This window comes from Protobothrops mucrosquamatus, unplaced genomic scaffold (assembly GCF_001527695.2).
Source record: "Protobothrops mucrosquamatus isolate PMUCROS unplaced genomic scaffold, P.Mucros_1.0 scaffold462, whole genome shotgun sequence".
Taxonomy (NCBI): domain Eukaryota; kingdom Metazoa; phylum Chordata; class Lepidosauria; order Squamata; family Viperidae; genus Protobothrops; species Protobothrops mucrosquamatus.
The window spans coordinates 125,924-139,291 of NW_015386783.1; the positions used below are offsets into that span (position 1 = coordinate 125,924).

General features: G+C 45.6%; 1 protein-coding gene across 2 annotated transcripts in view; it reads right to left on the bottom strand.

Moving 5' to 3' along the window:
- ANKRD23 (ankyrin repeat domain 23) overlaps positions 1-10,318 on the bottom strand; it is a 34,001-nt gene extending 23,683 nt beyond the window's left edge. For both annotated transcript variants that reach the window (XM_029284243.1, XM_015816522.2), the window contains exon 1: positions 10,265-10,318. In XM_029284243.1, coding sequence (XP_029140076.1) covers positions 10,265-10,291 — 27 coding nt within the window. In that variant the 5' untranslated portion in view covers positions 10,292-10,318. The remainder of the gene's footprint in view (positions 1-10,264) is intronic.
- Between the last annotated feature and the right edge of the window lie 3,050 nt (positions 10,319-13,368).

Sequence of the window (13,368 nt, forward strand, 5' to 3'; positions counted from 1 at the left end):
GGAAGGAAGGAAGGAAAGGAAGAGAAGGAAGGAAGGAAGGAAGGAAAGGAAGGAAGGAAAGGAAGAGAAGGAAGGAAGGAAAGGAAGAGAAGGAAGGAAGGAAGGAAGGAAAGGAAGAGAAGGAAGGAAGGAAGGAAGGAAGGAAAGGAAGGAAGGAAGGAAAGGAAGAGAAGGAAGGAAGGAAGGAAGGAAAGGAAGAGAAGGAAGGAAGGAAGGAAGGAAGGAAGGAAAGGAAGAGAAAAAAGGAAGGAAGGAAGGAAGGAAGGAAAGGAAGAGAAGGAAGGAAGGAAGGAAGGAAGGAAGGAAGGAAGGAAAGGAAGAGAAGGAAGGAAGGAAAGGAAGAGAAGGAAGGAAGGAAGGAAATGAAGGAAGGATTCCTAGCTCATTTACTGAATTAATTCATTCACACCGAAGTTAATGCTACTCCAAGTCAGCAAATATACTTGGTAGGTCTTTTATCTGACCCAGTTTGTGGTGTTGTGTGAAAACAAGGCACACCAAGTGGCACTTAATCAGAAACAGCAGCAACATGTTCTATTTCTTGTAAGATGCAAGTGATTCAAGCAAACTAATTGGAAAGCAAAAGGTTGTCTGTGAAATCCCAAACGACATTTGCATCCATCCATATCGTCTGCCGATATGCAAATGACACATTTGCCTGATTGTCGAAATGATGCCGTTACTCAGAATATGCAGATCATCACCACGAATAACATACAATTAAGGTTAAAAAAAAATTAACAAGTTGAACGGCTCGATCCAGACATTCGACGCAGTGGATTAAACTGTTCTTTTAGGGAGATGCTTGAACAGAAAAATGAGGGACAAGTGTTAATACTGGGCTAAACCACATGGCCTTATTTAGCTGGTTTAAAGAGAAATCACAAAAATTCATTGCAGAGAAAAAATTGGGCATAAATACTCTCACACCACAGCCTAACAAAACCTCCAGATTCAGGCGAAGTCTACCTGCCAACGCTGGCAATGGAATGAGAGCCATAGGAAAGGGGGTTTGTGTTAAGCATTCCATTTACAGCTTTGCTTTCCCTGGCTGCATTGAGATTAAATTAGAAAACAATTCCATCAACATTTTGTTATTATTTTAATTCTGGCTCCTCGTGCATTTTTAAAGTGACAGCAGCTTATGAATTATTTCTGCTTGATTGCTTTGTCATGCTATTTTAATTGTGTTTTAAATCAAACTCCAGCCTTGTCATCTGCTGGGTATGTGCCTTGTTGTGGAACAGCAAGATATAAATTGTCCAAGTAAACAAGCACAGATGCCTCTGGATCTCAGGCAGGAGAAACAGGGGTGGCTCTGATCCAAGTTTTCACCCGGGGTCGGATTCCAGTGCCCATCACCCTGGGGAATAATCTGTCGGGTTGATGAGGATGATGGCTGGGATCTACTTCCTTTAGAACAGTGGTTCTCAACCTTTTTAATGCTGCGACCCCAACCGGTTGTAAGTCGAGGACTAAACCGGTCGTAAGTCGAGGACTAAACCGGTCGTAAGTTGAGGACTTTCCCTGCCCGGGAGCGCCGCGCATGCCTGGTTCCGCCCCCTGCGCCGGCCGAGGCGTAGCTGGCAAGCGGCAGAGACGGAGCAGGCCGACCACCAGCTGGCCCAGCCCAAGGGAGGTAAGGCACCCGCCGGATAAAGGGGGAAAAAAATGGCGGACAGCCTTGCTTGGCGACCCCCGTGAAATGGTCGATCGACCCCAAATGGGGTCGCGACCCATAGGTTGAGAACCGCTGCTTTAGAAGGCACGGGGTTAGGGATGGGCAGAGTCTGAATGGAAGAGACGGGATGGGATCCAGTTCTAGGCACCATGAAAAAATTCCTTCTCACCACTTGGAACAAGCAACAGACGGGAAACTCAGCAGGAGAAACTTGGGTGGATTCGATTTTGAGATTTTGAGAGTGGGATACGCTCACCCTCTCCAAAAACCTGAAAAGGTACCAATAAGGGAGAATACTCCTAGCTCAGGGATCCCTGGTGCTCTCTATTATTATTTCTTCCAGACGTTTCCAGATGTTACCTAGTTTGGGTAGTGAAATGTCTGCAAGAAAACCACCAGGCTCAGAGAGCCCCAAGGACCCCCTCACCTGAAAAGGTGTCCCCCCAGAAGGGGAGCAACCTGTGTCTCCCAGAGAGCAAGATATGGAAGAATGACCCTAATCATGGGGATGTAAGGACGGAAGAGCAGTTGGATGATGGTCTGGAGGAGTGGTGGAGATGTTCAAGAAGAAGAGAGAAGCAACCTAGAACTAAGGAGAAACTTCCTGACAGTTAGAACAATTAACCAGTGGAACAACCTGCCTCCAGAAGTGGTGAATGCGCCAACACTGGAAGTCTTTAAGAAGAGACTGGACAGCCATTTGTCCGAAATGGTATAGGGTTTCCTGCCTGAGCAGGGGGTTGGACTAGATGACCTCCGAGGTACCTTCCAACTTTATCATTATTATTATTATTATTATTATTACATTCTTCAGGGCTTGGCCGGCTTATAAGAAAATTTAGGAAAAGTGCCTCTAGTTTGGTTTGTAATTGTTTGTTTTTAATTTTTTGTGGGTTTGTGTGTGTTTTGGATTTGCATCCTGCCATGAATCTATGGGAGCTGCCAGCTATTATACATTTCAAATAGTAATAATAATATCAGCAGTGATAGGTTCCTAGGGTGCAATCCCAAGAGAACTGGAGCTCCACTTTCGGCATTGACCATCAGTCAATTGCAAAAGGCAGCTTTACTCGGAACTGCTTACATCCTGGGATGACACCTCTAACACCATCAAACATCCACATCTGCCTATCCCAGGTCTTTGGGAAGGGCTCGATAAATGGATAAAAATGCCAGATCCAGTCTGAACATCTAACTGACTGTACGATGAACAACAACAACAACAACAACAATAATAATAATAATAATAATAATAATAATAATAATTCCAGAATGATGGACAGCCATCTCTTGGGGAGGCTTTGAAGTGTGATACTGCCCTGGGTGGAGGATTGCTCTCCAAAGATTTCACAGGCTGGAAGAGGTTCAGAAAAAAAAATAATCAATCAAGACAGCCAGAGAGCTAGAAAACAAGTTCTTATGAAGAGAGCTGGACGCACTCACACTGCAGAAGATGGAAGGGAATATGGTGGCATCTTCAAATACCTAAAAAGTTGGCCCCCTTCTCTGGTTCCAAAGAGCAAGACCCCCAGAACAATGTATTTAAATTGCAGCAGGAGGAGATAAGTTCCAACTAATTTTTGGGGGGGGAGGAGAGAACCTCCTAAAAGTAAGGGAAGCGGGGCACTGGCCAGGGAGGGTGTCTTCCCTTCACTGGAGGGGATCAAGCAGAAGCGGAACAGACATCTGGAGAGAATTTGATTTGGATCCCTGCACTGAGTACGTCTTGTCCTTCCAACCCCAAGATGGGAGGATCCTATGAAACACCAGATCTCCATTGGGTTCCTCGCTTTCAGGACAGATGATGGGACGCCATAGCCCATTTCTCCTGAGCCCTCTTCTCCTTCCCTTCACCCAGCTGCCTCCTTGGCCAAGGCATTTGGTGTCTGCAAAGTGCCAACCCATCAAAGCCGTGCCCCTCCCTCACGGGGGGAAGAGGGCCAGATCCAGCTCTGACATGCCTCCCATGCCACAGTGGCTCCTGCCCCAGATGAAGCAACTTCTATTTATACACAGGCCTCGGGGTGTGACACTCTGCAAAAACACGATGTGGTGTCAGTGCCCGGTCACATTTCCAGCAGGGGTTGCCGAAGGGCAGCCAGAGACAGCCAGGCGCCAGAGGCAGAGCGGATCCCAAAATCCCCTCTGTTGCCTGGGGAAAGATCCCCTGGGACCCCTCACTCCACTAGTTTGGAGGGAAAGGAGCCCCGCAGCTCACCCAGTACAGATTCTGCCCAGGGCAGGATCCAATAGCAGGGGTAGTCAACCTTGGCTCTTTTATGACTCGTGGACTTCAACTCCCAGAATTCCTGAGCCAGCCATGCTGAGGGGAAAGGGAGAGGTTTCCAAGCTGAGCCGTGCTGGCTCAGGAATTCTGGGAGTTGAAGTCCACGAGTCATGAAGGGGCCACAGTTCCCCCATGCTGGCTCAGGAATTCTGGGAGTTGAAGTCCACGAGTCATAAAGCGGCCTAGGCCAGAGGTAGGCAACATTGGCTCTTTTACGTCTCATGGACTTCAACTCCCAGAATTCCTGAGCCAGCCATGTTGAGGGGAAAGGGAGAGATTTCCAAGCTGAGCCATGCTGGCTCAGGAATTCTGGGAGTTGAAGTCCACGAGTCATAAAAGAGCCAAGGTTGCCTACCCCTGCAATAGAGCATCAGGGAGCTTGTCCAAAGGGGCTTCCTGGTGGATGCAGACCCCTATATAGGGAATAATGGGGAGCAAGCACCCCTCAAACAAAGGCTCTGCCCTCCGTCTCTCCCCGCTTACAGGGCCTTCACGAGAAATACCAGCTGCATTCACACAACACGTGAACCTACTCAAACGAAGGACCAGCAGCTGCATTTGCACACGGGATGCGGTTTGGGGAAGGAGGGTTCATCAGCAATTCTAGGGTTTAGCTCAACGTTTCTCAAACTCGGCAACTTTCAGATGCGTGGACGTCAACTCCTGGATTTCCCCAGCTGGAGAATTCTGGGAGTTGGAGTCCGCACATCTGAAAGTTGCTGAGAGTAGGAAGCAGCGGTTTAGCCTGTTGGGAGAAATCGGCCAGCTTGGTTAGTTTATAATCCACTGTACTGGGCAAACCCAGAAAACAGGCTTGTTCAGTAACTGGGTTAAATGGCTACCCAAAGAAGAGGGAGTCAAGCTATTTTCCAAGGCGCCTGAAGGCAGGACAAGAAGCAACGGGTGGAAACTGACCAAGGAGAGAAGCAACCTGGAACTAAGGAGAAACTTCCTGACAGTGAGAACAATTAACCAGTGGAACTACCTGCCTCCAGAAGTGGTGAATGCTCCAACACTGGAAGTTTTTAAGAAGAGACTGGACAGCCATTTGTCCGAAATGGTGTAGGGTTTCCTGCCTGAGCAGGGGGTTGGACTAGATGACCTCCAAGGGTCCCTTCCAACTTTATTATTATTATTATTAAAAATAAAGATGTCTAGTTTAACGAAGAGAAGGACGAGGGGGGACATGATAGCAGTGTTCCAATATCTCAGGGGCTGCCCCAAAGAAGAGGGAGTCAAGCTATTCTCCAAAGCACCTGAAGGTAGGACAAGGAGCAACGGGTGGAAACTGATCAAGGAGAGAAGCAACCTAGAACTAAGGAGAAACTTCCTGACAGTGAGAACAATTAACCAGTGGAACAACCTGCCTCCAGAAGCAGTGAATGCTCCAACACTGGAAGTTTTTAAGAAGAGACTGGACAGCCATTTGTCTGAAATGGTGTAGGGTTTCCTGCCTGAGCAGGGGGTTGGACTAGATGACCGCCAAGGTCCCTTCCAACTTTTTTATTATTATTTTTTTTTATTATTATTATTATTATTATTATTATTATTATTATTATTATTATTATTATTATTATTATTATTATTATTATTATTATTATTATGTGCAAAACCAGCCAATCTGCTTGCTTTATGTTAAGACAGCCATCCTGTTTTCAATCACTTTCTGTCTCATTAACGAACACAACTGGGGAAGGGCCTTTTTAGGGACCAATGGGGGACCCGGGAACTGAAGTTGAGCACTTCTCCCTGGAAAGGTCTTCTGAAATGAACCAGCTGAAGCAGCCCATCGCTCAGGGTACAGGAGTCCTCAACCTCATTGCCACAGAAACCCGATCCCATCTTGGCATTCCCACCTTCTCAGGCCAAGCAGCCAAGGAATGTCTCCACTGCTCTCCTGGGGAAGTCCAGACACCACAAGATGGTCAACCTGCTTGTTTGTTTGCTTCCTTCCTTCTTAGGCTAACAAACTCCTGGGAATCTTGAAGGGTTTTTATAAGAGGGCAAGCAGGTTTTTGGCCTGAGGCAGCCACCAAAATAAGATCCCTGCTGTCTCCAAGGCCAGGAATGGATTTGTTGATGTTTTGGGGAGAACTTCTCTCCTCCGTTGACACCTACCCATGAAACGTTCAGAGAGTTTTCTGGGGCGTTGTGAAGGCCACCCAACTGAAGAAACAACAGCCTGCTCTAACAACTGACCCAAGACTTCTCACCATCAAATTAAGTTTCCACCTACTTGATGTAGAGAGGAAAGGCCTTTTGAACACCACTGGGCAACAAAATCACAGCCCTGCTACTTATCATTCCAGAGAGGCCTTGTGGGCCAAACAATCCATTATGGCGGATTAGGCTTAAGGACTGGAGGCTTCTGATTCCTGACATAGTGCTATTGTATTGGGAATCAGGAATCCTGAAGTGTGGGAATTGGTGGATCAACCTAAATTGGAACAGCTGGTTTCTGCTTTCTCGGGGGCTCCGTGCCAAGTGAGGATAGAGGAAGGGGTGGGATGGGGGAGCCGAGAGCCAGCTCTTTATTGATACCACAGCAACAACTGGGCTCATCTCCTGCAGCCCTCTCTGATCCCTTATTGTGCCGTAAACTCTTCTCTCTTTCTAAGGCAGAGATTTTCTTGACTATTTCCCCCCAATCTGCAGCTCTCTTCTTGGCAGAGTTCATGAGGCATCAGGACCTTTTTAAAAGGGGGATAGGGAAACGCCACAGCCTTGCCACTTAGAAGGAGACCGTCCCAAAATATAATCCAGTATTTGGAAGGAATATTGAATGGATTGTTATCATTCAGGGCAGGAAAACTGACCAGTCCGAGGCTGAAAATGTCAAAGGCTCCTCCATATTTCTAATTGTTAAGCTGATAAGTGTCAGTGGACCAAAAAAATCATGGAAAAAAGCTGTATTGATACATGAGAAAAAAAGTCAGGAAGGGCGTAGGGCAGGGGTAGGCAACCTTGGCTCTTTTATGGTTCGTTGGACTTCAACTCCCAGAATTCCTGAGCCAGCATGGGGGAACTATGGCCCCTTCATGACTCGTGGACTTCAACTCCCAGAATTCCTGAGCCAGCATGGCTCAGTTTGGAAACCTCTCCATTTCTCCTCAGCGTGGCTGGCTCAGGAATTCTGGGAGTTGAAGTCCACGAGTCATAAAAGAGCCAAGGTTGCCTACCCCTGGCGTAGTGCATCAAATCTCAGCCACATGTTACTCAGTGTCCCAAAGTGTGCATAGGACAACTCCTAAGCCTGTGATTGTCAAATTAGCAACTTCAAGATGTGTGGACTTCAACTTCTAGAATTCCTAGCCTGCATGAAGTCCACACATTGCTAAGGTTGAGAAAGACTGCCCTAAACCACGGTTGTCAGGTCTACAGAACATCCTATCCCGGCACCGATCAATCATCCTGTATTTTGATTTAACAGAATGGCCTGGTTCACACACGTGATGACTTAAGATGGACTTTTTCTAATGGGCTGAACCAGAAACAATTTCTCCTATTTCAGTCTAATCTACCGTTGTTAGAAGAGCCCATCTCGCAAACAAGGCAGAACCGAAGACAGCAGGAAGATTATGGTTGCGAGTTTGGTTTTAAAAAAAGAACATCACACGTTGTGCAGGCAGATAAACATGTCTGCTCCTGGGAATGAAAACTTGGCTGATTCATCTTCTGTAGCTCACAATTCTTCAAGAACTTGCCTCCGGGCACCACAAAGACACATCTATGAAGTCCTCTTTCAAATTATTGATTCAACTTATATCCCATATTTCTATTCAGAGAACATTCAACTCTGGGAGAAAAGATGGATCAGAAATGGAGCATGGGTTCACATTAACACGTGACACCCCAAATCCAGGACAAGAAGAACATTGCTATTCACAGTGTGTGTCACATCCATACCAATAAACAACCGGTATTCTGGTTGTTTCACACAACAGTCTGAGTCAAATGGATAATGTTCTCACAAAGACTGGGCTACAAGCTACCATTCTATAGGACCCTAGTTTAGAGTTGTATAAACACATTTGGGGAGATGGATTCAGACAACCCAAAGCTCTGCAAACAACTGGACTAAGTTGATCGCCAGGTCTAACTATCACAACATTGATCTTCGTCAAAAGTTTGAGAAGGCACGTTGAACCGGTGATGAATATATGATTATATTTTACGCAACATTTATTATACATTATTCATCACGGTTATTCATCACTTGCTACTGGCAAAAATATGATTCATTACCAGCTAGAAAATGGATCCATCATATGGTAAGTTAAAATACCCCACATTTTATGCAGATCCAGATCTCAGCTCAGTGCAGGAGAGCTGAAACATTGCAAGATTAAACAGAAACGTTCAAAAAGGATTCTGAAATTTCAATCCGTAAGTTTTCAGAAGCATGCTTTGTCAGCCTTGAATGCTGATGAGTTGCATAATGTTGTATATTTGTGATGGTATTCTTAATTTCCCTGTCAAGTTTCGGTGAGAAATTTTGCTCCCTTCTTGGCCCAAGGCGGAGATTTGCTCCGGTTACTGAAATGACCCAGTTTCTGGTCCGTTCCCCATGCACGCTGGCTTTCCCCGACTATGGAAGAATTTAGTGCCTGCACACATCAGCTAAATTGGCACAGAGAGAAACACAAGAGGTTTCTATGTGAGAGGCAATCTTTGTTTTGTTTTTTCAAAAAGATCCCCGCTTGAAAACAAAAAATGAAATTTGAGTAGAGTCTGCCTGCATTCGGATCAAATATTTAACCAGCTTTCTCATGAGCTCATTTTTTCTAGGTTCGCACAATACATGGAACCAAGCCGAGCTGGTTTCGCACATCACATTCATCAATGGGGTGGGGGAGCGGTTGGAATCAAGAGTTTGAATTAATCAAATTCCTACGAATGTGATGCAAAAGCAGACATCAGAAGTTTAATTGGCCTGAGGGATGTAAAGACCCATCCCAGGGTTCTCTGCATTCTCCCCCTCCTAACATCTTTATGAGTTGATCTACAAGTGGGCCACTCTTCCATCAGGTCCAGCCTGCTTTGCTTACCCAAACTCAAAGAGTCTGTCTTGGACTGGATTAGAACATAGAATAAGAGTGTTGGAAAAGACCTTGAAGGCCTTCAGGTCCAACCTCCCGTTCAAGACAGGAAACCTTATTGTATCCCAGATAAATGGCTGTCCTATCTTTTCCTGAAGATCTCTAGCAATGGAGCTCTCACAATTCCGGAGATAAGTTCTTCCACTGATTTATTGTTTTGTTGGGAAATTTCTCCTTAGTTCTAGGTTGGATCCCTCTTTAATGAGCGTCCACCCATCGTTTCTTGCCCTGCCCTTTGGAGAATAGCTTGACCCCTTCTTCCCTATGACAGCCCTTTAAGCATTGGAAGGTAGCTATCACGTCACCCCTAATTCTTCTTTGTTAAACTACACATACCCAATTCCCTCAATTGTTTGTCATGTTATAGGTAAGGGTGTAGATCTATACATATGTTGTATATAGTATGTTTAAATGTGTGTTATGTATGTGTACGCTTTGAGAGCAAGCAACTACATTTCATTTTTAATGTGTGCCACTGTGCCCACAGTAAAAAATGATAAGGTTATCTATCTATCTATCTATCTATCTATCTATCTATCTATCTATCTATCTATCTATCTATCTATCATCTATCTATCCGTCCATATCTATCCATCCACATCTATCTATCTATCTATCTATCTATCTATCTATCTATCTATCTATCTATCTATCTATCTATCTATCTATCTATCTCTCTATCTATCACTATTTGTATTTATCCATTATTTATCATATAATCATCTACCTATCATCCATCCATCTATCTCTCTATCTCCCTATCACTATCTGCATTTATCCATTATTTATCATATAATCATCTATCTATCTATCATCTATCTATCTATCTATCTATCTATCTATCTATCTATCTATCATCTATCATCTATCTATCCATCCATATCTATCCATCCATCCACATCTATCTATCTATCTATCTATCTATCTATCTATCTATCTATCTATCTATCTATCTATCTATCTATCTATCATCTATCTATCCATCCATATTTATCCATCCATCCATCCATCCATCCACATCTCTCTCTCTCCATCCATCCATCCATCCATCCATCTATATCTATCTATCATCAATTTATCATCTATCATCTATCTATCTATCCATCCATCCATCATCTCTCTCTCTCTCTCTCATATGCTTTATTATCTGCAGTCCCCCCCCCTCCGCCCACCCAGCCCAATTCTTCTCAGCCTTACCAACTGCTGAATGCTGAGGATCTCCATGGTCCTCCCTTCCAGAGCCGCAATGCCCTCTCCGGCGACTTGCCTGGGCAGCTGCATTTATTCCGTCCTGGGAAGGGTGGATTTAGGCTGCCATCCAAAACTCCTCTGGGCCCAGCAACTGGATTGCTGGAGTGCCATGTAACGCCCGCTAAAATAACTTCATTAAATGCCTCGAGTGACTGCCCATATCCAGAGGGACAGAGGGAGGGAACCGGCCATTAATTCAACATTTCAGTTGTTGGGTTTCCCAAGCTTTTGATGCAACCAGATTGGCTTTCCCAATCAGCCCAGGAGAAATGCCTGGGAGTTGAAGTCCACAAGTCTTAAACTTGCCACGGTTGAGGACCCCTGGTCTAGGGTGTGTTCGGGACTAAGACTCCCCCAGTCCCTTGCTAGTGGCCCTAATGGGCATTAAGAGTCCAACACATTAAGAAGATCCAAGATTTCCAGATTCATGCCGCTTTGCACCAAGTCAGCTTTCTAAAGCTAGTTAGTAGTCAAGACTTTGAATCTGACATTTTTTCATAATAGGCTGCCTTCCACCATTAGCTAACAGCAATTTGTATATTTATGCTTGAGTAATGGAGAATGTAGGAGCATTAAATACAGAATCATGCACCTGAGGCTGACTCACTCATTTTAGGAAAATGTTTCTTGTCACCTGGGAGTTTTCATTCCGAAGACAAGAATGAGAATCAAGTGCTGACCTTTTGGGGGAGAAAAATTGAAACGAGGCAAGCCTCATTTCAGATACACTTCCACAAAATCCCATTTTTGAAAATGTCAAATTAATTCCACGTTGCTGAGTGGATAGAGGATGACCAAGAACCACGATTGTTGGACTTCCCAGCCCGGCCCAGAAGTGGGAAGAATGGTTTGACGTATTAGACCCTAATTTTCTTACGGAATACAATCTGAGACCTTCCGCCTTAGTAGAATTAATAATCAATTTAGGGGGAGGAATTTTAGAAGCGTTGGTCACGATTCCCCCCAGGTGACAGCATCTGGGTGCCCAATGTCACCACATCAGAAAGTGGAGGAGTTGCACAATGACACACCATGATGAGCTATGACATTATCAGGTCTTCTGCTGGGTGCCGATGACTAAAGTAGAAAGGCAGGATGTATTCAATCTCCAAGGGAAATGTGAATTCCTTGAACATGGATATCTGAGTCCTAGAGGGCCTCATGTTTAAAGAACTGAATGGCTGCATTCACACAACACTTAACCTGATAACTAATTAAACCCTTTTGCTAGGTTTGTACATAGACTGAACTATGAACTAACTTAACAGGCTGGCTTACCCAACACTTCTAACCAAAGGAAACAATAAACTTAATCTTTGGCCCCTCTAAGACATCTAGGAAACATGTTGTGTGAACATCATCATGTAATAGTGACTACCTAGGGAAGCCATTGGGATTAATGCACAGGCAATATGTTACAATGACATTTAAAGCAGATCATCCAGAGTTTATTCCTGCTATGAGCTCATGAAAGAAATCATGGGGACTGGAGGCTAAAACATATGAAGAACGGTTACAGCAACTGGGAATGGCTAGTTTAGTGAAGGACCAGGAGAGACATGATAGCAGTGTTCCAAGATTTGAGGGGGTGTCACAGAGAGGAGGGGGTCAACCTATTTTCCAAAGCACCTGAAGGCCAGACAAGGAATAACAGATGGAAACTGATCAAGGAGAGATTCAATAAGGAGAAATTTCCTGACAGTGAGAACAATCAAGCAATGGAACAGAAGTTGCCTTTAGATGTTGTGGGAGCTTCATCACTGGAAGCTTTCAGGAAGGGACTGGGCTGCCATCTGTCAGAAATGGTGTAGGGTCTCCTGCTTGGGCGGGGGGGTTGGACTAGATGACCTACAAGGTCCCTTCCAACTCTTGTCATTCTATTATATTCTATCATAACCGCAGCAAACGTTTGGAGAAGATTGCTGGCTCCGTTACACCAAGGTATGGCTTATCCTGGTTATGCAATTAGGCAGTTGTGTTTATAAACTACAGTTTAACATTTGAAGCATTGAATGGGAATCTAGCCAGGATCTCTCCTGCTTCCCCCCCCCCTAACCAACCCCAGAGGCTTCCTTGGCTGCTGTTGCGAGTCCCGGCATGATGAGAAAAAGGCTGAAGGATTACAGCAAGGCCAAATCCAGGACTGTGTGTCACTAGGCTGTGCCGGAGTTCGTGTTACAGCTACAGATGGAAATAGCCGCCCAAGGCTGACATTCTATCTTCCCACACTGTTATGGCGTTCCCCTCCTTCTCTTCCCGCTCAAAACAAGCCCCTCCACTTGGCTTTCCAGGACAGCAGGTATCCTGTTTCAAAAAACCAGGCTTCTGAACCCCGACAGAGCTTCTTCCAAAGGTGAGATCTGGGAAGAGAGGCACAAGAGCCCTCAGCCATAGCGCCAGGTGACCCTGCTTGGTGATCTATCCCACTGCAGGAGCAAGAGTGCCATACCTGCCCTAAGAAGGAGGTGGGTGTTCACCTGTCGCTCTCCGAGGCGAGAGATGCCAGCGGCCAAACGTCGTGCCCTACTTCGCTTTCCCGCTGGCAGCCCCAGCGCACAGACTGATGAATGGAGGCGAAGCCAGACAGGGGATATGTTGGGTCCTCCGCCTCATCACAGGATCTCCTGATCACTCGGTTGACTATTTTGGGATGCGACTGGCAGCCACCTGGGAATGTGCTCTCCTACAGGAAGAAACAAGAAACCTTGGCTTCTCTCAAAAACCACAGCAGGCCTGAAGCTGGGTAGTCCTTAGAAGAGAGGCCACCAGGAAACAGCATGGCTACAGGCCGGGCTGGGAAAGGAAAGAGCAGGGGAGAGGAAAAGAAGACGTCCTAGAACAGGGGTAGGCAACCTTGGCTCTTTTATGACTCGTGGACTTCAACCCCCAGAATTCCTGAGCCAGCTATGCTGAGGGGAAAGAGAGAGGTTTCCAAGCTGAGCCATGCTGACCCAGGAATTCTGGGAGTTGAAGTCTACCAGTCATAAAAGGGCCTAGTTCAGAGGTAGGTAACCTTGGCCCCTTCATGACTCGTGGACTTCAACTCCCAG